This window comes from Catharus ustulatus, chromosome 1 (genome assembly GCF_009819885.2).
Source record: "Catharus ustulatus isolate bCatUst1 chromosome 1, bCatUst1.pri.v2, whole genome shotgun sequence".
Taxonomy (NCBI): domain Eukaryota; kingdom Metazoa; phylum Chordata; class Aves; order Passeriformes; family Turdidae; genus Catharus; species Catharus ustulatus.
In genome coordinates, this window is record NC_046221.1 from 111,334,009 (window position 1) to 111,356,591 (window position 22,583).

At 47.0% G+C, this 22,583-nt stretch overlaps 1 protein-coding gene and 1 long non-coding RNA gene across 3 annotated transcripts; one reads left to right on the top strand and one right to left on the bottom strand.

Annotated features, from left to right (window-relative positions):
- Window positions 1-916: 916 nt before the first annotated feature.
- ADCYAP1 (adenylate cyclase activating polypeptide 1) lies at window positions 917-7,841 on the bottom strand. Of its 2 annotated transcripts, none has more exons than XM_033071178.2 (5): window positions 7,727-7,841; window positions 6,318-6,425; window positions 4,281-4,415; window positions 3,694-3,789; window positions 917-2,792 (listed from the first exon to the last, which is right to left on the bottom strand). In XM_033071178.2, exons 2-5 carry the CDS (start codon window positions 6,416-6,418, stop codon window positions 2,606-2,608), a joined length of 519 nt encoding a protein of 172 aa, XP_032927069.1. In that variant the 5' UTR covers window positions 6,419-6,425; window positions 7,727-7,841; the 3' UTR covers window positions 917-2,605. The 2 variants fall into 2 exon arrangements, with proteins under 2 accessions (XP_032927069.1, XP_032927068.1); XM_033071177.2 differs by lacking the exon at window positions 7,727-7,841 and adding an exon at window positions 6,758-7,536.
- LOC117002270 lies at window positions 3,964-20,418 on the top strand. The gene is made up of 3 exons (XR_004419254.1): window positions 3,964-4,069; window positions 15,914-16,010; window positions 19,809-20,418. It is a non-coding gene; the product is annotated as an uncharacterized LOC117002270 (long non-coding RNA).
- Window positions 20,419-22,583: the final 2,165 nt, after the last annotated feature.

The following is a 22,583-nucleotide window of genomic DNA, read 5'->3' on the forward strand; positions in this document are numbered from 1 at the left end:
TCTCTCCCCCAAACATTAGACGAAATTGCATTGTTTACAAAAATTTATTAATACAAACTTTACACACTTTATATAACAGTTATCAAAGTCCTAGTTATAGATATCATGTGTGTAATAATATTTTGTTTAAGTTCTTTTTATATTCATTTGCACACAAAATAAGTTCTCCAAGACTAACATCTACCTACTATGACTGTATCTCAAATCTGCTCAAATTTTGGTAAGGCTGTTGGCGTTTCTGAAAAAAGAAAAAAAAAAAAAAAAAAGAAAAAAGGAAGAAATCGTACAAATAACCTAGGTGATCACTTCGTAATGCTTGCGACTAGCCACTGAACTCTAACTGATAAGGTCATAAACAAAACGTCAAGAGAGCCCTATGTCATTATACCACAGCCGACACAAACACAGCGCACTCTGCCCATGGCCAAAGAACAGAAGGACGACTAAAACGCAAGCCGATGTGTTGCAGCATCGTAGGGCCACTAAATAGCCATCCGTGAAACTCGTGGCGATTTACAAGGTGAAGAGAAGGCACGAAAGCTGCACACTGCGCCCCGCGTCCCTGCGCCCCGGAGCGCGCCCGGGCGGTGCCGGCAGCGCCGCCGGAGCCGCCGGGGCAGCGCGGGCGGTGCCGGCAGCGCCTGCCCGCCCCGACGGGCTCTGCCCGGCCCGCTCCGCTCCTCCTGGCCGGGGAAGGAAGGTTTTACCCGCGAGGGGTTGTTGGGGGGGTTGGGGGGTTGCTTTCCGACGTCTTGAATGCGGGGCTCGTTTTGTGTCTTTGGAAAGACTCCTGTAAGGTTTGTGTGGTGAGCTGGAAGGAAGCGGGTACCTACGTGTCCTCCTTCGCTCCCGGCCCGGGCGGGGGACGGGACAGCCCCCGGGCAGACGGTAAGATAGGAGTCCGTACATAGAGAGATGAGGTGAAAATGGTTTATCTCGTTAGAAACCGGACCACAGGTGAACACTACACATTCTTTTATGACAAAAGTTTGTTTTATGAAATAAATTTTACTAAGCAATAAGCCAGAATGTAGAAAAATACATTTTACCTCCAAACTCAATAAACAAGGAACAAAAACTTTCGTAGTAGTGCATAATTCTTTAGTGGTAGCTACAACAGGGGTTCCTAAACTTGTACAATAAGAGCTTGCATAAAACAGAACAAAGGAGTGAGAGAGCGTTCACAATCTTTTTTTTTTTTTTTTTCCAAAAAGAACATAACCCAAAAAGGTGACTCAAGTGGGTTAAACAGAGCTCGGAAAAGTTCGAAGAGAGGATGAGAGGCGGGAGGTCCTACAAGAAAAAGCAATCAAAGAAAAGAGCAACTCCGACCGAAAAATGCAAAGGCGAGAACCCTGCTCATTATTACACATGATGAGAAGCATGGACAGCACTGGAGAGTAACACACTGTACTTTGCATCCAGGTCCAGTACCGAGCTGCCCGGGGCAGTTGGGTAGCGGATCGGAGGTGGGATCGCCTCGTCTTACCTCGACCCTGCGGCACCGGCTCCGGTACCGGCTCCGGCCCCGGGGTGCGCCGGGGGCCGCCCCCGCTTACTTCCCCACTCTTTCCAAACGGGTCCTGTCTCTGCTTTGGCTTTGTTCTGCAACTCTGCCCAGACAGCCAGAAGAGCAGTGCACGGGGCTTAGTACTTACTACCCTTGCTGCTGGTTCGGGATTTTGGGGTTAGGGTTTTGAGTTTGGCTATTTTTGGTTTTATATTAATTTTTTTTTTTGTTATTATTATTTTAGTTTGGGGGTTATTAACTATTTCTCCCTCCAATAGGCAACAGAGATGCACAATTTGGATCGAGCTGTTGTTTTCACAGGCTAATTATCCTCTAAGCTCATTGTTTGAGGATACGTTAATAGAGATACAACTGGAATCAAAGAAAGCAGGAGAGAAAAAAATATAATCGAAATCTAGAAGAAAGGGGACGCTGCCCCTTCAGAGAGGCTAGTGGCAAAGGAGCCTGCCTTGAGACTCACCAGGGGAAGAATCTGCTTCACCAATTCTCCCAAATCAATTTCCTCATAATCCCCCTGGGAGCAGGTCATCCTTCTCTATGTACAGTAGCAAATGGTGAAAATTAATGTCTTCGACCCTGTCGCGGATAAAAATACTATCCTTTTAATTTCTGTTACAAAAATAGGAGTAATATTCAAAACAATGATTGTCTCTTTTTTCTATTTATATAAAAACATAAACAGCTCAGGCGAATTCTTGTTCTTGTGCAGGCTTTTCATGAAGAATTGTTCTTTACTATTCTTAGTAGTATTTATATATATATATTTATATATTATATATAACTTAATGATTGGTCCACAAAGTAGATCTGTGCGTTTCTCTAGTGCTTTTTGTACAAAAGAAAAACAATATTATTATCAAAATATTCATTTAATGGCTTTACTTCATACATAAATACATGTTTAGATAACACAGGAGCGGTGATTGTTCAGTCAGTTTGGAAATGACTTTTGTTTTTGTTTAGATTTTTTTGTTGTTGTTGTTGGGTTTATCTCTCTCTCTCTCTCTTTCTCTCTCTCTCTCTCTCTCTCTCTTAGGACTTTGTATACACAGGAGTGGCTGGTTACTCACATCGCTACAAATACGCTACTCGGCGTCCTTTGTTTTTAACTCTTTGTTTATACCTTTTCCCCAGGACGGCTGCTAAGTATTTCTTGACAGCCATTTGTTTCCGGTAGCGGCTGTAGCTGTCCGTGAAGATGCCGTCTATGTGCCGCTTGGTCAGCGGTTCCGCATCGTCCCCCAGGCCGCCGCTGGCACCGCTGCAAGCACCGAGAAGCACAGCTGCATCAGGCGGGGCCGCTCCGCCCCGCTCCGCGCCCCTCCGCACCGCCCCCTGCCCTGCGCGGCCCCGCGCCCGCCGCTGCCCCCGGCGCAACACGTTGCGCGCAAGATGCGCGGGGAGACAAAGGCCGCGCCGAAAGCCGGTCCCGCCGCCGTGCGCGCAAGTGGCGGCGGCGGGAGAGACAATATCTCCCCGCCATGAATTATTCATTGAGGCAGCGAAAGCTGCTCTCCCTGGGGCTTCATTAACGTGTTACCTTCTGCCGAAGGGCAGCGGGTGGCACCGGGCTCGCCCCTGCCCCCCGCCAGCGGCAGGGAGCCCCGGGGAGCCCCGCCCGGCGGCTGGGGGTGCGCAAGGCTGCAACCGAGCCTCCGCTGCTGCAGCTGAGCCCTCGATCATCGCTCTCCATACGCTGCTCCCCCGGCAAACCGTAAGGGGTGCCCGACTTGCCAATTTTAAATAGGTTGATTATAAAAATTATAACATTTATAGAGAGTAGATATAGATATATAGATATATAGATATAGATATAGATATAGATATAGATATAGATATAGATATAGATATAGATATAGATATAGATATATAGACATGCATGTGCGTGTATGTATATCTATATATATACATACATATATATCCTAATGCCCGAGCGTAGTAACCCAAACAAACCTCCAAGAATACCCGCGCTGACAACCTGAGCCGGGAGCGGCCAGGGGCGGCCGATGCTTGGGGAGCCCGACTCCACCACACATCCCGGGCGCAACACATTCCCAACCCGGGCCGGGGCAGCTTTGTTCCCCCCAGCCGCACCCCTTCCAGCGTCTCCGCTCCAGCAGCACCAACGCCCACCGCGGAAAAGACCAAGCAGAGAGCCTTACCCGACCCGCTTGGCCATCAGGGAGTGCAGATATTTCCTGGCAGATAACTGGCCTAGGAGTTTCCTGTAGGCTTTGTTGAAGATCCCATCGGCATGCCTGGGCAGAGGGAAGAGCCCGTGGGTGAGCGGCGAGGCCCAGGAGCCGGCTGCGGCGGGCTGCGGGAGCCCGGGCGGTAGCGGTGACCATCCCTCTCCGCCGGCGAGCGGAGGGCGGCATCTCCCCGCGTCCCCCGGGACCCCTCGTCCCCACCCAGATCCCTCCCCGCCGCGCTCGCTCGGTTCCGCGCCGGCTGGGCATTTCTGCTCCGTTTGCGGGAGCATCGCTAGCCCTCCTCGGCGCGGGCGGCTCCCCCGCTCCCTCCCCCGCGCTGCTGGAGGTAAGGCGGCTTTTCCGTTTCTTCTGAGCTTTACGCTGGGCACCGGGACCTGGGCAGTACTGTCGTTTGTTTGGGTTCGGGATTTTTATTTTGATCTTGTTGCTGTTTGCTTGTTAGGTATCATTACTATTTTCCCCCCAATCGGTTCTGCCAGACCCGTTTTTCTCCCTACTCCGAATTCGTTCCTGACACCCCCGCGAGTTGCAGTCACCTCTTTTCCGGTGGGTAATACAAGGTGTACATCTCGCCGATCATGGAGGACGGATTCGCTATACCGAGAGGCTCGTGGTCGTAGGCGAAGTCCTGCAGGGTGTTCCCGTCCTCGTCGTAGACTTCATCCTCCAGCCTGGCAACGAGAGCAGCAAGGAGAAGGAGTCAGCCGGGCTCCGCGGGGCGCTCCCCTCCGCTCCCCGCTGCTGGCTTCCGCCTGCCTCGCTGGCCACCCCTCGGCGGAGCCGACCCGGGAGCCCCGGGAACCCCGTCCGACTGCCCCATCCCCTCCCTGCACCCGCCCGCTCCCCATCCCCGCCCTCTCCTCTGCGGGGCAGGACCGCGGAGGAGGGAACACACCCGCCGTCAGACGCGCTCCAAGAAACCCCCCAAACATGCCCCCCCCTTCCCCCGCCCTCCGCGGCCCACGCCCCGGCCCCAGAAACATCCCCTCTCTGCCACAGCCGCGGCTGGCGCTTGCCGGGCGGAGCGCACGCCCAGGCGCGCAGGCTGCCGCGCACACACGCGTTTGTGTGCCAGGGGCTGGGCTGGAGCCGAGCAGCCTCCGCGGCGGAGACGGGGCGGTGAGCGGCAGCCCCGCCGCCGGGGCCCGGGGCCGCGCCCCGCTCCTCCCCGCAGCGCCCGCCGGCACGGGGGGGCTTCGCCCGTTGTTTTTCGTTGAACGGTGCCTCAGCCCTTTGAGATCGCGCCAGTTTTGTGTGTGTCCCAGCCCACCCAGCCCCCGCTCTCTGCCTCCCTCTCTGCAGTACGATGTAGGTCATTGCACGTTACAGGCAGCTATTTTTGTCTGTGAGCTTTAGCGGAGGTATTAATAATAGATGCCGCTAAAGTGTTTCACTCCTGCTAATTCAGGCGCTTGAATGAAGAAAGCCGGCTTGCTGCCGGCTAATGGCCCCTCAGGCCACAGAGCCCGCTGCCCCCTAGCCGCACTGCCCAGGAAGATGACGGGGGCTGCTCCGAACCAGCTCCAAAGGGCTCCGGGTACCACAAGGACACCTCGGAGCCCCAAAAACGACACCCACCTCGGACAACCTTGCGCTCCTGGCATCACCCCCCGCTCCCTTCGTCTCCACTCAGAGCACGGCAGTGACCCCAGCAGGGCACCCCGGAACAGAGCCAAGCGCCAGTGGAGCAGGACGACAGCACCGAGCCCAAAACTCCCCCCAAGCCAAGCAGCACCGGCCGCCCGAGCAGACGACATGCAGGGTGAGAACAGGTCGTCCCGGACCAGGTGCCCTGAGCCCCCAGCCGCAGGAAACTCCCTTGTACTGGTGCCTCTGAGTGTCCTCCACTCCCGCCCCAAACACAGAGGGATTCAAACGCCCACAGCTCCCAGCAGGAAAGGGACAGCACAGGCATCAGCCTGCGCTGGAGCCCAGAAAGACAACTCCGAACATAGAAAACCAAACAACCTTGTGCCAGCCCCCTTTCCCTCTTGAGAAAGGCTGTCATACACAGATAGGTAAACAGGGGACCGAATCCCCGCGAGCTCCGATGCCGCTACACGAACCGTGACAACTCCCACATGCTTGCAGACAGCGGCGCACCCGTCCCCGCGCCCCGCTCCCCCTGAGCCGGACAGGCGATACTCGACGCTCACACTGGGCGAGCTGCGGGCAACCGGAGGCTGCCAAGGGCCCTGCAGGACAGGGGGCAGACGGGTGAGGAGCTTTTGGGCCCCATCAACACACAACTGGGACCTCGGCCCGCTCCTGCCGACATGCAGAAGAGCAGGTCCTCTGCTCCCGGGGACTCCACCGGGGAGAAGACGCCGTGGGTTACAGCACCGGGATCCCGAGGAGCGAACCTGGGGGATGCCAGTGCTGCAGCCGGAGGGGGTCCTATGCTGCGGTGGAGGGGGTGGGCACATAGCCCAAGTGGAGGGGATTTCCTTTCGTGACTACTCCACATACCCTCTCATTTTCCTCCCCGGTAAGATTCCGCTGCCCTTAGCTAAATTGGGACTGAGGGGGGTTGAAATGGTCCCGACGGAATTCCCGACAGCTGACGGACCTACCTGAGCGCCGGGTACTGAAGTCCGGCCGCAGGTGAGCAGTAGACGCTGCAGTGCATTATTATGCCATAGACCAGGAGTGCTAAGATCGCTTTGCTACACATTGCCACTCTGTGCGGGAGGGAAAGGAAACTGCTGTCAAAAACAAAAAAAAAAAATCCCGAAAACAAACAAACAAACAAACAAAAAATCACTAACAAAAACCCAAAGAAACCACCTCACGGCTCACCAAACCCCGGGCCTCGCCTACCGGAAAATGAGGCAGCGCGGCCCCGGGGGACAAGCACCCTGGGCACCGGGTGCCGGAGCGGAGCGGCTCAGAGAGGAGCAGAGCGGTGCCCGGCGCAGGGAGCTGCGGCCGCCGCCCGCCCCGTCGGTGCCCGCCCGCCCGCCCGCCCCGGGACCGCTGCGGGAAGGCCCGGCGAGCCACCTCGTGTCCTTACCATCAAACTCTAGACACCCGGCACTGAGAGCGTTTGGCTGCGAAACTAAAACGGCAAGTCTTGGGGGGTGGAAAAAAAAAAAAAGACCCAAAATGGGGAGGGGGAGAAATCGAGTTCTCTCCCAAGTTGCGTCCAAAAGGAGTTAAAACCCTCGTGACATCGCCTCTCCGATGGGCGAGGATGCAGAAGATGCAGAAGCGGCAGTAGTTAGTTGTTTGCTGGTTTTAGGGCAATCCACTCCAAAAAGAAAAAGAGACAGGAGCGGGGGAAAAAAGATAAAGGAAAAAAGTTTGCAGGCAGCAGCACAGATCTGTAGTGGAGTCTACAAGGGAATTGAGAAAGAGGGATGGAGCGAGATGTCGCCGGAGAACCGAGCACTGGGGAAGAGGGAAGAGAGCGAGCGAGTCCGGGAGGGAGCGGAGGCGGGAGCCACGGGCTGCCTGCGTGCGATGTTGTCTTCCCCAGATCTCTCCCCTCACTGAGCGCCTTCAGCCTTCTCTTCTTCTCCTGCTCGGTGGCTCCAAACTTGACCAGCCTTCCGCAGCCTTCCGTCTGATACGCAATTAGCAGGAAAATCTTTGCAAACACCCCGCTTCAGCAAGAGCCCTCTTCGTAAACATTTGCCTGCTTGTTACCTTAGAGGACGGGCAATATTGTTTGTTGCCCCCGTAGTGGTGTCCGGATTTTTATTCATGAATCAAATGCCTTTTTTTTTTTTTCTCAGTCACGTAATAATCGGGTATCAGAAAAGACGTCACCACCCCAATTCCTCAAGGAACACAGTTCTGTGTCGTCCTCAAAGATGAGCTTATCAGGAGTCATAAAGCTTCTCATAAACACCAACTCACACTCCCACCCCCCCCCGAAAAAAAAAAAAAAATAGAAGGAGAAAACCCAACAATCAAACAAACACGCAGAAAACCCCCACCGCCCAAACCTGAAAGGATGTTCGCCACAGTAAACTTTTACCTGACGTGGGAAGGGAAGCGGAGGAGAGCAGCTAGGGGTGGGGTGGGGGTCCCCGGGCTTGTTGGGCTCCCCCACGGCTTTGCTCCGGGTCTTTCCTCGGGGCCGGATCACCCCACACGCAGCCCGGGGCCGCCGCTGGGCGCAGGCCCCCGCGGAGCCGCCCGGCTCTGAGCGCGCAGGCGGAGCAGCCCCGGCGCGGAACCCCCCCCTTCCGCGGAGATTTAAGAATATAAGTGCCTATTTTTTTCCCACCTCCCCTTATTTATTTTTTCTTTTATCTTTTTTCTTTGTCTTTTTCTTTTCCTTTTACTTTTTTTTTTTTAGGACTGTTGATAGTGTTCCCATTACACAAGGCTCCCCCCAAGGGGATACCAGCAGTGCCGTGCTCGCTCTGCGTGTGTTGAAGCCGCGGGCCGTAGGGGGCAAGCCCCAGGGCCGAGTCGCGAGGAGGGTCCCACGCTCGCTCGGCGCTGCCCGGGGAGGAGGGGGGCGGCTTTTCCCCCCACTCTCCTGGCCCGACCCTCTCGTCTCTCCGCCTTGTGCAGAGACAGATGTGCGGCTCGCGGCGTTTGGCAGAGAGGGAGGGAAGAGCATCGCCATGAGGGAAAAAAAAAAAAAAAAGAAAAAAGGAAAAAAAAAAAAAAAAGTTGATTTGCCGGAGGGACCGGGAAGGAAATCCCTTCTCTGGGGACTTCCCCGCCGCCGGAATAATTTTCCCCCGAAATGATGCGCCGGGCACGGGCCACCGGCGGGCTCCCAGCCGCTGCAATTGCTGCTCGTCTCCGCACTCCCCTCCCTCCGCGACCGAAAATGTGCCCTTCATTTCCGAGAATTACCCAAAGAAATCCAGGCTGCAGGAGCCATTACTAGACATTTTAATTATTAGGATCATAAGCAGAGCGTTCAGGAAGCAGCAATAATATAGTTCTCCTGTTTCCTATTTGAATGGGTTTGGTGTAACATGCTTGGATGAGTTATTTGAGCCCAAATCGATTTCTCAAAAACAACAACAACAAAAAACACACCATACAATTACATTCCTATTACGGTCATTTAAGGTTTCAATATTTTCCGGAGATAAAGAAAATTTGACATGAATGAATGATTCCCGTAAAAATGGCCAACGAGCGATCCCGGGCGGGGACGCAGGGCTAGGGACGGAGCGGGACGCTATCCCCGCTGTCATTCTTTCTGTGCCGGGCGTTTCGGGCCGCCGACAAGAGAAGGAACGGGGCAGGGCAAGGTCCCCGGCGGGGCTGCCGGCGAAGCGGTCACCCCACCGCTCCTGATAGGAAAGGGGTCACCCCACCGCTCCCGATAGGAAAAGTGTCACCCCACCGCTCCCGATAGAAAAGGGGTCACCCCGCGGCTCCCCGCTGGGAAAAGGGTCACCCCACCGCACCCGCTAGAAAAAGGGTCACCCCAAGGGTCCCGCTGGATCACGGTCACCGCACGGCTCCCGCTGGACCAGGGTGACCCCCGGCTCCCCGCCCGGCCCGCAGCGCTGGGGCTCCCCCGCCGCTCCCCGCGGGCGCGCACGGTCCGTGAGCGGAGAGCGCCCCCGCGCGGGCAGCCGCGCACCTGCGGCGCCGCCGTCGGGCGGGCGGGCCGGGGCTGCCCCGTGCCGCGGCCGGGCCGGGCTGCGGAGAAAGGAGAAACCCTCGCGGGCCGCCGGGCTCCCGGCCGGCTGTGAGAGAGGCGGCCGGGAAAGGGCTGCCCGCTGCTCCCCTGCACCGGGCTGCTGGAGTTCGTGTGCGGTTTTTTTGGCTTTTTTGGTGTTTTTGGTTTCCTGTGTCATGACTCGGCGGTAGCAGGTGTAAACACGGGCTTTTCTAGAAACCATCTAAAGAACAGGAAAAAACATTCCTTCTCTCCAAAGGGACGAGACACACGCAGGTAATACATTTTGAAGCTGTGGCGGTTTTCACTGTAGAAAAGCTACCTTCATCTACTTTTGATAGATACAGCTGCATTTCCTCTCCTCCATCCCCACTTCCCTAGATCCTTACAGAAAGTATGAGGATGCCTGGAATAACAGGCATTAGCAGCATAGTGGTAGAGATACCACATAAAACGAACCTGAAGCTACAGACACAGAGATCCTGTGTCACCCTGATGGTACTGTGCATGCAGCAGCAATGTCAGGATGGTTTGCAAAAAATGCATCTTCTAAGCTCTCACTTCTGGCGAGTGATTAACTCACACACAGTTTGTACCAATAAAAGTTTCATAGCATCTCAGTCTACGTCACAGGGGTGTTTGTGCAAAGTGAATATGAGTAAGACACGACTGTGCTTTAGGCTGAGGAAGTAAAGGTTTTAATCTGGTCTCTGCATACAAGGAAATTTCTCAATAATTGTCATTTCAAGGCTGAGAGGGATTTAAGGCATATAATGCTTGCCTCTAAGGCAAATTCCTATGGCAGCATCTGAAGAAAAGCAGGGTTTTTTTATTGACAGAATTTCTTTCATCTTCCCCCTACCAACTTAAATTAGACCTTTTAATTTATCTGAGTAGTCTATTTTAAATATCTATTTTATTAACTAGAGCATTATAATTCTATAGAAGTTTCTAGTGGAGCTTACATCCTGTGAGCCTTGTCAATCCTGACTGCAGCCAACTGCAAATGACTGCTGGAAACCTTGCTGCTACAGTTCTAGTTCAAAGGAACATATTTCATCATGTACCATGATGGGCACCTTTTTGACTCCTCAGAAACCCCCTTTTTATATTTATGCATATGTTATAAAATATACTGTAACTAGTTTATCAAACTGTCAGGAAACTCTATTGGTCAATAAAGCCAGATATCTCATGCACACTGGTTGAATGTCCAGCCACCAGATTCCTATTTTCTCAGTATGTCCCAACTTAGCTGCATATTTTATAAAGAATCTGGAAGAATTTATGTACTTGGGATACATAATTTTATCATGGAAGGACACATGTATTTCTGCCAATATATAAAGGGATGAATTCTTCTTTTTCAAAAGCAAGCAATCCTGCCAAATCAGCTGTCTCTCTCCCTCTCTCACACACACATTATGGGTTTATCATCTCTCTTGCAACTACCTCTGCCAGGCCTCCTTTCTTACTGGGGTGGCTTGGGGAGCCTACTGCTAACCAGTATGCCAATGGATACTTGTCTGCATCTGTTTCACAAACATGACACCAGCCTTCAGCTTTTCTTGGCTTTTCTGACTCCTCCTCCCCGCAAGGGCCAGCTCCTGGGAAGGATGAACTTGTCAGTGGGGAGATTAACCCTGAAATCCATGAAATCATTCAGCTGTAGCTGTGGTCATCTGTAGAAGACTAATTAGCCTGGCATCACAACAGAAGGTATTATAGCTCAAGCACAGCTTGGAGGGCATTTCAGCACTTCCAGCTGAGATGTGGAACCTGCAGCAGAGGTGGGAAAGCCCCACTTCCCCCCTGTAGGCTAGATGTCAATCCACTCAGGGACAGAAAGAGCTGAAGAATTTCATCCACAGAGTTGTTTTTCTTTTATTAAACCATTCCTTCTCATGCTTTCCTTATGTAAAAGCAGCAAAATGCCTAGGCACACTGTAGAAAGTAAAAACATTTCTCATGTCCAAAGGGACAAAGCTGCAATCCAGACAAGCTTGGTCACCCAGGGATGTTCTGGGCAGAATGCACAAACTACAAAAAAAAAAAAACAACCCAGAGAACGAAAACCAGGGACAGTATTGGGACTACAAATCTCTCAAGAGATGATAGAGGCAAAATTCACCTGGTGGCCAGGACCCTTGCCGGCCCCTTTGCATGAGAGCACCAAGCATTAGCAAAGTCTCTGGGAGAATCTTCCAGATAATTCCTTGCTACCTTTTGTAACCTTACTTCCAAGCAAACAGTGAAAAAAAAAAAAAAAAAAAGGCTGGTCTATTTTCTTTTTCTTTTTTTTTTTCTTTCCTTCTCTGAAGAGAGGAGGCAGAACAGTACTTGCCTGGGCCGCCAGCAGCCCAGTCACTCTACTCTTGCCACTGCTTAGAACTCACAGTGAGAGACAAGGCCAGTGGGTTGCCTGTGTCTCGCATGATTACCCACACAGAAGTTCAGTGTTCAATCTTACCCCGTGGGTGTCCTCCTCCCTCTATTCAGTAAATGAAGGCAGATGACTATGACAATACAGAGGCAAAGGAGGAGTCATCCCCATCCAAATGCAAGGGCAGGAAAATCACTTTCTAAATAAATGAATGACCAAGCAGTGCACTCGGTTCACAAGGAGGTAGCACCAGGCTATGCTTGTGACAGAAAATTTCCTTGGATGACCAATAGATTTATTTATAATCTCTCATCTCTCACCCAAATAAACTTGTATGCTGAAAGAGAAGAAAAGAATTGTCCTTGATGCCCTCTGACAGTGGTTCTTTGATCAACCATTTATATATGAAAACTAGAAAAATAAATTATGAGAGGTAAAAAAATAACAACAAATAAAGGACTTCTTTTAAGACTTAATATTCCAAAGGCCTATTCTACACTAAAGTCAGCAACCTATAAAATGCCGCTAAAGACCTCACTAGTCCACAGGGCAGAATAAAAGGCTTTAGCATTGGCAGCAGATCTATCCTCACTCTCATTTCCATTTGGTCCAGTGTCCAGGGGGAGGGTAAACCCTTAAGCAGACTGAATATACAAAGTTTCTCAAGTGCTGCCAAGATACAATAATTTATACTGGACAAATAACAGCCACAATATTTTTGTGTTCCAGGTTGCTTTAGATGCAGCTGTAGCCCAAGGTGAATGACAAGTTCTGGTTTTGTACCCAAATGTGACAGAATTTTGGGTACCCCTTTAGAAACAGTGGGATTGCCATGTGCCCATGTCCAGAAACAAAAATCCATCTGTAGTTCTGAGGTATTGCTAATGGCATAGCTAAAGTTATTCATAGTTTACATTTACCAGAAATAGTTGGAACAAATTAATAATGAATTAGAACATTTCTTATCATCGCAGGGAGTGAGAGGGAATAAATAGAATCATCCATATTTTCTTATTACAAAACAGTGTGCAGCCTATTACCAAACACTAATTTAGTGTTGCTTGTACTGGAAAACTGTTGAAGGGTCTCTGGCTCCTGACAGTGCAGCTTAATTCAGTCTGACGGGAGCAAGGCTGCACAGAAGCAGCGCAGGGCGGGCAGGTGAGGACCATCCCAACAGGGGTGAATCCCAGCCTGCCAGAGCTGGGCGCCGCTCAATAATTCCAATTAACCACGCTAAAGATGACAGAGATGGGTCATGCAGAGCCCAGTAAATATCAATCAGAGCCACATATTCTGATGAGAGAATAGCAAAGTCTTTCTCATTAAGGAAAAAAAGACATTTGTTTGGGCGTAGAAGCCTGTCCTTGGTGGCTTGTGCACCCTGCAGTGCAGCCTCTGCCTTGTGGGGCTGCAGGCTGTGCTGGCCACAGCCAAAATTGCCCTGGGCATGGGAGCCCTTCACATGGCTTAGCTCCCTGTTTTGTGTGTAGTGTGCAATAGGGAGAGACCACACATCCCTTAGCAGCACAGGAGGGCCTGTGCTCCACCAGATGCATAGCTCCAGAAATGTGGGCTGGGATGAGACTGGGGAACTCGGTCTTCTGGCCTCTGTGCTACGAGTTGGCTGGACAGCAGACACTGGGGCCAACAGCCAGACACAGGGGCCAACAGCCAGACACAGGGGCCAGGCAACAGCACATAATCTTTGTCTGCTGTCATAACTTAAATGAAGTACTCGAGTCTACTTAGCCTAGAGGAAAATGTGTGGTTCTGAGTTTTTATATTTAAAGATAGCACAAAGAATTTCTTGTGTGTGGCTTTATGGTCCAATCCATCTCTATCTTCTAATAAAATGCATTTCTGCAACAGCCGAGGCAATTAATCACTTAAACAGAATTGGATTACAATCTCCATTACTAGAAAATCTTTAAAGTCAGGCTTGCTATCTTTCTGAAAGATCTCAAGCTATCGAGCCATTCTTTGCCCTGCTTTATGCAAAGGTCAGACTGGATGTTTGTAATGGCCTCTTCTAATGTCAAAAATCGGTCTCTGACCCTTGTAATGCCACTCACTGATTTCAGACAGAGCTGCACTGGATTTATTGACCCTTCTCATTAGGAATGAGGATTGTCTGCAGAAACTCCTGTGTGATTTCGTAACTCCAGGTACACATACACTGAGTTCATTATATAAATACTGATGTCTTTAGTGAGTTTTGAATTTCATAGGAAATGAAATTAAATTTGCAAAGTACAGCACAAAACAGAAATTGCTAAGACATTGCAAGACTGAACTCTCTCTTTTGATCCTGAAATCTGTGTTCAGTCTCCAGAGGTAACTGTATATGTCAATAGCAATAACATAATTGTAAACTATGATACTCTGTAGATATGTTTTAAATCCTGAAACTTAAATGTGGTATTTTTCACTGTAGTAAAAATCCATTTCCTGGGGATTTCTTGCTTCCAAGTGCAAGTATATTATTGATTCTGATATGTGTTTTCAGAAAAAAAAAAGAAGTTATTTCCACATAATTTGTGGCGATTCTTTGACATATTTTACTCTACAGGAAATATGTTTTTTTTCTAAATCTCAGTAAGACTTGAGATTGGTCTAAAACAATCTTTAGGATGTTTTACCATTGCATAAATAAGTTTGGTTAGTTTCTCTGATGAAATATCTGAATGTGGCATTAATTTGCTCTGGAACACAATAGACAACAAGTTTCAGCAAGAAAATGCAGAAATAACATCATCTAATGCTGACTCTTAAAGGTGTTTTAGCTTTTGGGTTTGGCTCTGGTTTGATTTTTTTAGTAAGGACTCCACAAGGAACTATCTTTATATGTTTCACATTCCTTTCTGGGATAAAAGAAATTATCCCATTCAAAAGACAGTCATTGTCAAGAACATTATTTATTCAAACATCTCCTCTATGGAAAGTAAATAACTCTGGTTTTAATACAGCTCCTGACCCTTATCTCCTCAGATCAATTCTACCAGTTCTGTTCTAAGACAGAGATTGCTTCTGATGTCCTGTTCATTTCCACACAGCCTCTCCTTCTTTCCTCCCATTCCTAATGTAGAATATCTTTATATCATTATCACAGAGGTACAACGAGGTAAACCTTGTTTACTACATGATAAATACTGGAATGGGAGAACAAAGTTCTGTTTATGAAAGGGGAAAATATTTGTTCAGTATTGAGAAAATTATGCTAAAATCCCCACATCACAGATTTAGAAAAACAATGTTTTATTTTAGATGAAAACAAGCTGCATGTGACCTGGGTACATGCCCATACTTGATGTGGGTTCTTTACACATACAAAATATGCTACAATTACACAATAAGTTTCGTCTGGATGCATCTGACATCTGAGATGCATTCATCTGAGTTTCATCGCACTTAATCTCACAATATTCTTATGTCATGTAATTCTTGTAAAAGTTATTTATAAGTCATAAACATACTACATCTGTTTTCTCCAGTAAAGTATGAAATACAGCAAACTCAGTGATTTTCTTGGGAGCACATAGCTAAAACCACACAAACAGTCCTAAAACAAATACCTGACTCTATATGATGTCAAAGGCAAAGATCCTGACTACTTTAGTGGGGTCAGATGGTGACTTTTGTCATCTGACTCCCAAGTTTTTGCCAGTGTTGGAGGTTTACCAAGCAGGAACAGTACCTCTTGTGTCTCCAAACACTCAGTGCCACTAATCTACAAAGTAACTACCTACCAGTGAGTTCTGTCACGGATTCAAGAGAGATTCGTATTTAGCCCCTCTGAAGAGCGACTTAGCTGGAGAAATCCCTGTCCCAGCCCCCAAACTTGTAGTCACCACGTGATGATCTCCAACAGTGCATGTAGAAATCAGCAACACTTAGATGGCAAAGAAAATGTCTCCAAGAAAAGAAAATGTACAGTCAATGACATGAAACACTAGTGAATCCATGTATTTGTTATTAGTTTGAAGATGATTAATACCCTTGAACTAAACTAAAAAGGATTAAAACAACATTACTCATCCTCTGAGAATCAAAGGAGACTTTGCAACTGAGTAAAAGCTGTCCTTCAAAAGAAATCTTTCCCCATCTTCCAGAGTTGATTAGTGAATAATACTGATAGTCATTGCACTCAACTGAGTTGGTGTTCTTCCTTGATTTTCTTGCAGGAAGAAGAGGCAGTAAGGAGAGTTGAATCACAAGTTTTCTTCATATTTTTTCTTAATGACCGATGGTGAACACAGTTGCTCTGGAAAAAAGCGACAGGTAAAGTCAGCACAGTCACTGAAGTGCACTAGAAAGATAGCAAAGGTTCCCAAACATTGACTCACAGAAAGTACAAACTTGGAATTACGATGTGAAGAAAAGTGTAATGTCCAATGATTCCTCTTATTTTCAACATCTGCATTTAGTTTAAGGAGCTAAACCTATAGTAAATACGTTTTCAGGATCACTCCTCACCATTTGTATAGATTCCACAGGATGGGACACAAACCACCCCAGAACACATGATCCATGGTTATAGAATTCAGAGATGTTAACTGGGAAAAGTGTTGCAAATCATTACATCCTGGAGGTATTTTGTGCTGTGCTACATTAGTCCTAAATGAGCTTGTAACAAAAGGGAAGCCGCACTTGAGGAAGAATACATTTTCTCTGCACTAGCTAGGTAATATAGAACTGAAAGGTCACAGAGATATTAAAATCCAATTTTTTAAACCATTAAGAAATGGAGAAAAAGTGAGGGGGTGGTGGGGTCAATTCAGATGTTTTTTTGGAAGAAGCAAGGTGAATTGAAGTCAGGTACAGCTTTTCAGTTCCCCAGAGGTCTGTGAGCAGAGCACTTACAGTTGCTTTAGTTCACAGTTGCTGCCTTGCTTTTGCTGAGCACTGCATACCTCCAACTCCCAGTGAACTATTACATGTCACTAATATCCTTACATAGCCTGGAGTCCTATTTATAAAAGTAGCAAGTTTTAAATATATGGATACAACAAATAGGAGCTCTGAATGTTTGCCTTCCTTGGGACTGGGCTGTTAATGGCACCTGCATAATACTGGCTGTAGGAACTGTGTATTTCACAGTGTCTTAAACCTTTTTTTTATCTTCCAGGTAAAATGTTAAGGCAGGGTAAAAGGAAAAATTTTAGGGGTGACACCTTCACACTATTTTTCCAACGGGACCAGTAGAAGCTGTACCTCTCATAGAAACTCCTTAAACATTTTTTACACAAAGCATCTGAAAGTAAGTTGTAAGGAATACCCTGTCTATGAATGAAGCAGTGTTGCAGAGAAATCAGTGAAGTTTACACAGACACATTGCAAAGAAAATCTATAGTGCACTTTTTAGTAACTCGGCACCAGATTCTCTCTATCACATTCTCATCACTCAGTTTTGCCTGGGCAAAAGCTGACAGCAGTGTGAGATGCATCCATCCATCCTGTCCTGTCCTGTCCTGTCCACCCCCAGAAAGCCATAAGCGTCACAGATGCATCATATGTAATAAAGGTATCGCAAATGTACTGAGGAGGGGTTCTGTGAGAGAAAATCCAATTGCATTCCCACCGTAGCATCACCAAGGTGCCAGTGCAGAAAATCGTGGCAGACTCCTGCGTGAGTGATTTTCCCATTTTCCTGGCTGTTAGATCTGTTACAGATTAGGCTGTGAGCAGCAGGACTAGAAGAGTCGAATTGGGAGTATCTGCTGTTAGTTTGATCTCTCACAGCCCTGTTGCATAAGACCTGCTGTAGGCACAGGAGTGCGGTGGGAATGTGGTACAGTTGTCCCAGCAGACACTTAGGGGTCTGGCCATCTCAGCCAAGGGCTTGACATTTTACATGTTGGAAAGGCATCCTCTGATGCCACAGACTGTATAAAACAAAAAGTGATGGATATCCTGAGAGACGACAGGAAGGGACGATTTGAGCAGGAGCAGGTCTGTGCTGGTTTTGGCTTAGCCAGGCTGAGAAGCAGCAGCCTCAAGGCCATAGCGACCCCGGCTTTAGGACACAGGGATGCTCTGCGGGCCGGGGGAGCTCAGCAGGCAGCGGGAGCGGCGGCCGGGCGCTGCTGCACGGCTCACACCGGGCGGGGGAAGCGCAGACCCCTCGTGCCACCTTGTGGCTGCTGGATGGCAGCTGGCACAGGGAATGCCTCCCTCCGTACAACACGAGCGCTCTCGGCCCCTGCCAGCGTCAGCGTCCCGCTCGGGGCGGGTGCGAGCCCTCGCTCCCCGAGCATCTCCGGCAGGCGCATTAAGGAGCCTGAGTCATCCCCCGGTGCGCTGGGATGCAGCGAGGTCTCCAGGGCGAGCAGGGGCAGGCGAGTGCCGATCGCTGCGCCTGCGAGCCCAGCGCAAAATCGCCGCCCGGGCTGGGTACGCGATGTTCTAAGTGCGCTCTGTGACTGGCCACGGTGAGAAAAACATTTTCTTGTTCTCTCCCAGTGCATTATGAAAACCCACTAAAAGGTGCTTTTCGCACCACAAAACCTTTTAACAGGATTCTGTCAACACAAAAACAACGTTGACAGCAGTTGCCTTTAAAAGTTCTTGAATCTTCAAACACTGAAATATGCTTGCTCTTTTTTTTTTTTTTTTTTTTTTTTTTAATTTTCCAGACTTGGTCTCCTACCAGGCTTCAGAGAAATGTTTTCTGTAATTGCATTACAGTAAGAAAATGCATTGTGAGATTAATGCACATAACTGTTATTAAAACAATTTGTAAACGTATTCACAAAATAGATATTAAAACACATGGATCTTTGCCCCAGTAATAAAATAAAATTGTTGTAGGGAAAATTCATCAGATATATTGAGAGGACTATGAGACCCATTTGCATGTGATTCACATGGCCCAGGTCATGTCACAGTTCTCTGCTGTGTTTTTTTCTCTTCTCCTCTCATGTACATCACCATCCTGGCACTCCTTCATTCATGTGTTATCACCATCCTGGCGCTGGATGATAGGACGTACAAATCTGTTTTTGCTTACAGACATTTTCCTCTGCTTCTGATGATAATAAGAGACAAATTGCAGCACAGAAACATGCCCATCACACATACTTCAAGCACACTGCTGCCATTGCTGTCTCTGGGAAAACATATGGATGGGCCACGATTTTCACCCTTTCCTTTCTCAGCAATTAGAGAAGTAATTTTTGATCAAATAGGATGGGCACTCAGAGTTCTGTCTCCTGCAAATTCTCCTTTGGCTTTCATTCTGATCATCTCATTACTGTAAAACTTGTGTAAATGCTTCCTATAAAGCAACTTCAGCACAGAAATTTGCATGTGAAATCAGACAATTAGTTTATAAATTATGAATTTTCCATATTTTTGGAAACAACATACAGCTGTGGCCACTGCAGCATGCAGTTAAGGAAGAAAAAAACTGGAAAATCTTAGGGTTGGTACTTTTGAGAAGGAATCATGTGCTGCAGTTGCTTTTTGCACTGAGAGAAATGAGTATTACAGTAAGGAAGCATTCACTGTTTTGGAATAGTACCAAACAGCAGCTTATTTTTTATTTTAAAGGACTTTTATTTGTTCATTCAATAGGAAGCATCAGAGATGCTAACAGCTAAAAATTTATCTCTCTGCACCAAAATATCCTGCTTCCAGAAATAATCATGCAAGTGATAAAACCACTGGTCATCTGCTGCTTTGCAAAACTTTTTCAGTTTCTAAGAAGATGCCAATCTAGAGCTGGCATCAATGCTTTGGCCAGCAGAGATTAGCCAACCTGGTTGGACAGCTAGTAAAAATGGAATTTCAGCTATTAAGAACCAATTCATCCACTGAAGACTGCTGAAGATTGTCAGGTTGACTTCCAACCCTGACACCTGCCAGTAAGAGTTACATTGCAGTGCTATGCAGTAACAGATCCCCAAAGAGTTTCAATATTTTGCCTTTATATCAGGAACTCAGAGGCAGCCACTGGAGAATATCCTTCGGTAAGGATAATTTATGGTCATAAAAAATGCAAAATGCATAATACAAAATTCAACTGTGGTGATTTCTTGTTTGTTTTTTTCTTTTTTTTTCTATTTTTTTTTTTTTTAGGATTAAAACAGCGTGTCTCAAGAATAAACAAAATCGACCTCATGTCAATATTGAAGAAGTATACAAAGACTGCAATGTAATAAACTTTGAAGACTACTAAAGATCCATATGGAACATTCTGCATCTGAAGAACATTAACTCTGGATCCTGCAGAAGGGTCTAAAAGATGAAGGTGACTAATCTGGCCTCTTTAATGACTAGGAAAAGAAACAAATTGGAAAATAACCACCTCCCAGGCCTCACTTTGTGCTGTGACCTGGAAAAGAAACCCTATTGGCACCAGCAATCAAACTTTCCTGTATTATCTTCCCAGGGGGTTGATTATACTGTCCTAAATATTGTGTGAGTGACTGAGGTCCAGAATTCTTTACACTGAAGTTATTCCTCAAGAATCCAAACACAATTAGAAAAGCAGAAACACAGAGTGGTAGTCAGTATACAGTATGGCATTACAGTAACAAAAGCTCAGAATTGCCAGTCAGGAGGGGTAGCAAAACAAGGATATAGCATGCCAGCTGCTGACTTTATGATTTTTAAGGCACCTTTCACAACAGGAGCAAAAAAGTTGTTCAGAAAACTGGAAAGCATGGCAGTATCACATATGTTTTTTCCAAACCGAAAATTTTTGTGGTCAAATTAAAAACAAATTAAAAATCATAGAATCATAGACCCACTGAAATTGGAAAAGACCTCTAAGATCACTGAGTCTAGCTCTGAACTCAGTACCGTCAATTCTACCCCTAAACACATCCCCAAGTGCAACACCCACACCCCTTTTGAAACTTCAAGGATGGTGGTACCATCACTTCCCTGGGCAGCCTTTTCCAATGTCTAATTGTCTTTTCAGTGAAGAATTTTTTCCTAATATCTGTTCTAAACCTCCCTTGGAGCAGCTTGAGGCATTTACTCTCATCCTGGTGCTTTGTAGGACCTGGCATTTTGCCTTATTGAATCTCATACAATTCAGGTACCATTTTCTAGAACCCGCCTCTTCTAATCCACTTCTAAGGAAAAGTTCCAGTTTTATCTGGCACACAGGATTTAATCAAAGAATGCTTGAAAAGTATACTTCTGAAGTCAGCAAAAGCCTTTAAACATTCTAAATAAGTGATAGGTTTGTTTCACTCACATATCTAACTTACATTAAAGCAAACAAAGAACAGAAAATGTTTTTTCAATATTACTTTATTATACTGACAGAGACCTCCTCAATGTTCCCCTCACATTTTTGTTCCCGCTCTGGTCAAATCACAATGTGTTAGCTAGTACAGGCAGTGCACTGTCAGGCACTGTATGCACTTGTTGGAAACAGTTCTTACCCAGAGGCTTCACAATCTGAAAAGAGAGGACGGCATGAATAAAAAACTGTAAGGACAAGAGAGACTGCTTCCCCGTGATTACACAGGAAATCTGGTCTCAAAGTGGGAAATAAACTCCACATCTGCTGCTCTCTTTCAGCACATTACTTAGAAGTACACAAATAGGGCTTTTTCCTCTTCCTTTATTTCATGGTTTGGGCATTAATTAGCCTTGGTCTCACTGGCAAATTCCAGCTAAAGATCACAGGGAATGTGTTCTGTTAAATGCAAGTCTCTGGCCAAATTTGTGCCTGTTACCTAACTTCAATATTACTGTGCTGATAACTTCTCTTGTGGTGTTCACACTTGAAAGAGAGGTCAGATTGTAGGGACAATTTTTTGTCTTCAATGTGATAAGCAAGCATGCCTGCTGCTTGGACTCCTGCAGGGAGTTCACATCCAGTACTATAATTTCCAATTCCTTAGCCCAAGTACTATTGATGTTTCGTTTCATAGCAGGCAAAAGAGCAAGAAGTGTTTTATTTTGTTTTGTTTTATTTTGTTTTTCTGGTCTCAGAAGCCTTAAGGAGGAAAAAACTTAAGAAATATAAGGAAAAATTCACATGACAGTTGCATACACACTAATTGCATCACCCATACATCGCAGTGGAGGTCAGCTGGTATTAAAGATGACTTATTCTTATTCTTATTCTTATTCTTATTCTTATTCTTATTCTTATTCTTATTCTTATTCTTATTCTTACTCTTATTCGCTTTATGTGCTTTATATGCTAATTGCACAAGTTTGCTTATTGTAAGGTCTGGAAAAATACTCTTCTGTAGCAAGTTAATCACATAACTTTAGTTGGAAATTGTTCTCAAGAAACTTTGCTCAAAGTGCTTTAAAGATGGAAGAAGTGCATATTTACACATTTTATTGGATTCATGTTGTTGTATGGATAAACCTGAAGTGGACATTTCTTCTAATAAACTGCGATCTGAATTGAAAAGCTTTTTAGAAACAGAGGTTTTACTTCTACTGAGAGCTTCAGCCCTGAGGTGATGATATCATCCTGAATGCCACATGGAGAGAATGCCATTCAGTAAGCAGGGATCTAGTTGAAAAGATCAAGAAAGTAATTTGTGGCCTTTTACATCTTTAATGCAGCACAGAGTTTAGTCATTTTGGACAGAGATAGATTAGATGTGTCTGGGTGAATAACCTGAGGGCAATTCATTAATTAAGGAGAACATGCAGCTGCATATGGCCAAAATTAGGAAGGAAACACATTTGCAGATGCATGAATGGCAGCATTAACAATTCCTTCTCAGTTTTCTTGTTTAAACTGTCATAAAAGCTTGATTTTATACTGCAAACTGATCATTTCTTTTTGGAGATTCTAGAGGTAAGTACAGGTGGATGAAGTCCATACAACTGAAATCCTGTTTCAAATTGCTTTGATCTGGCTCCTTACGG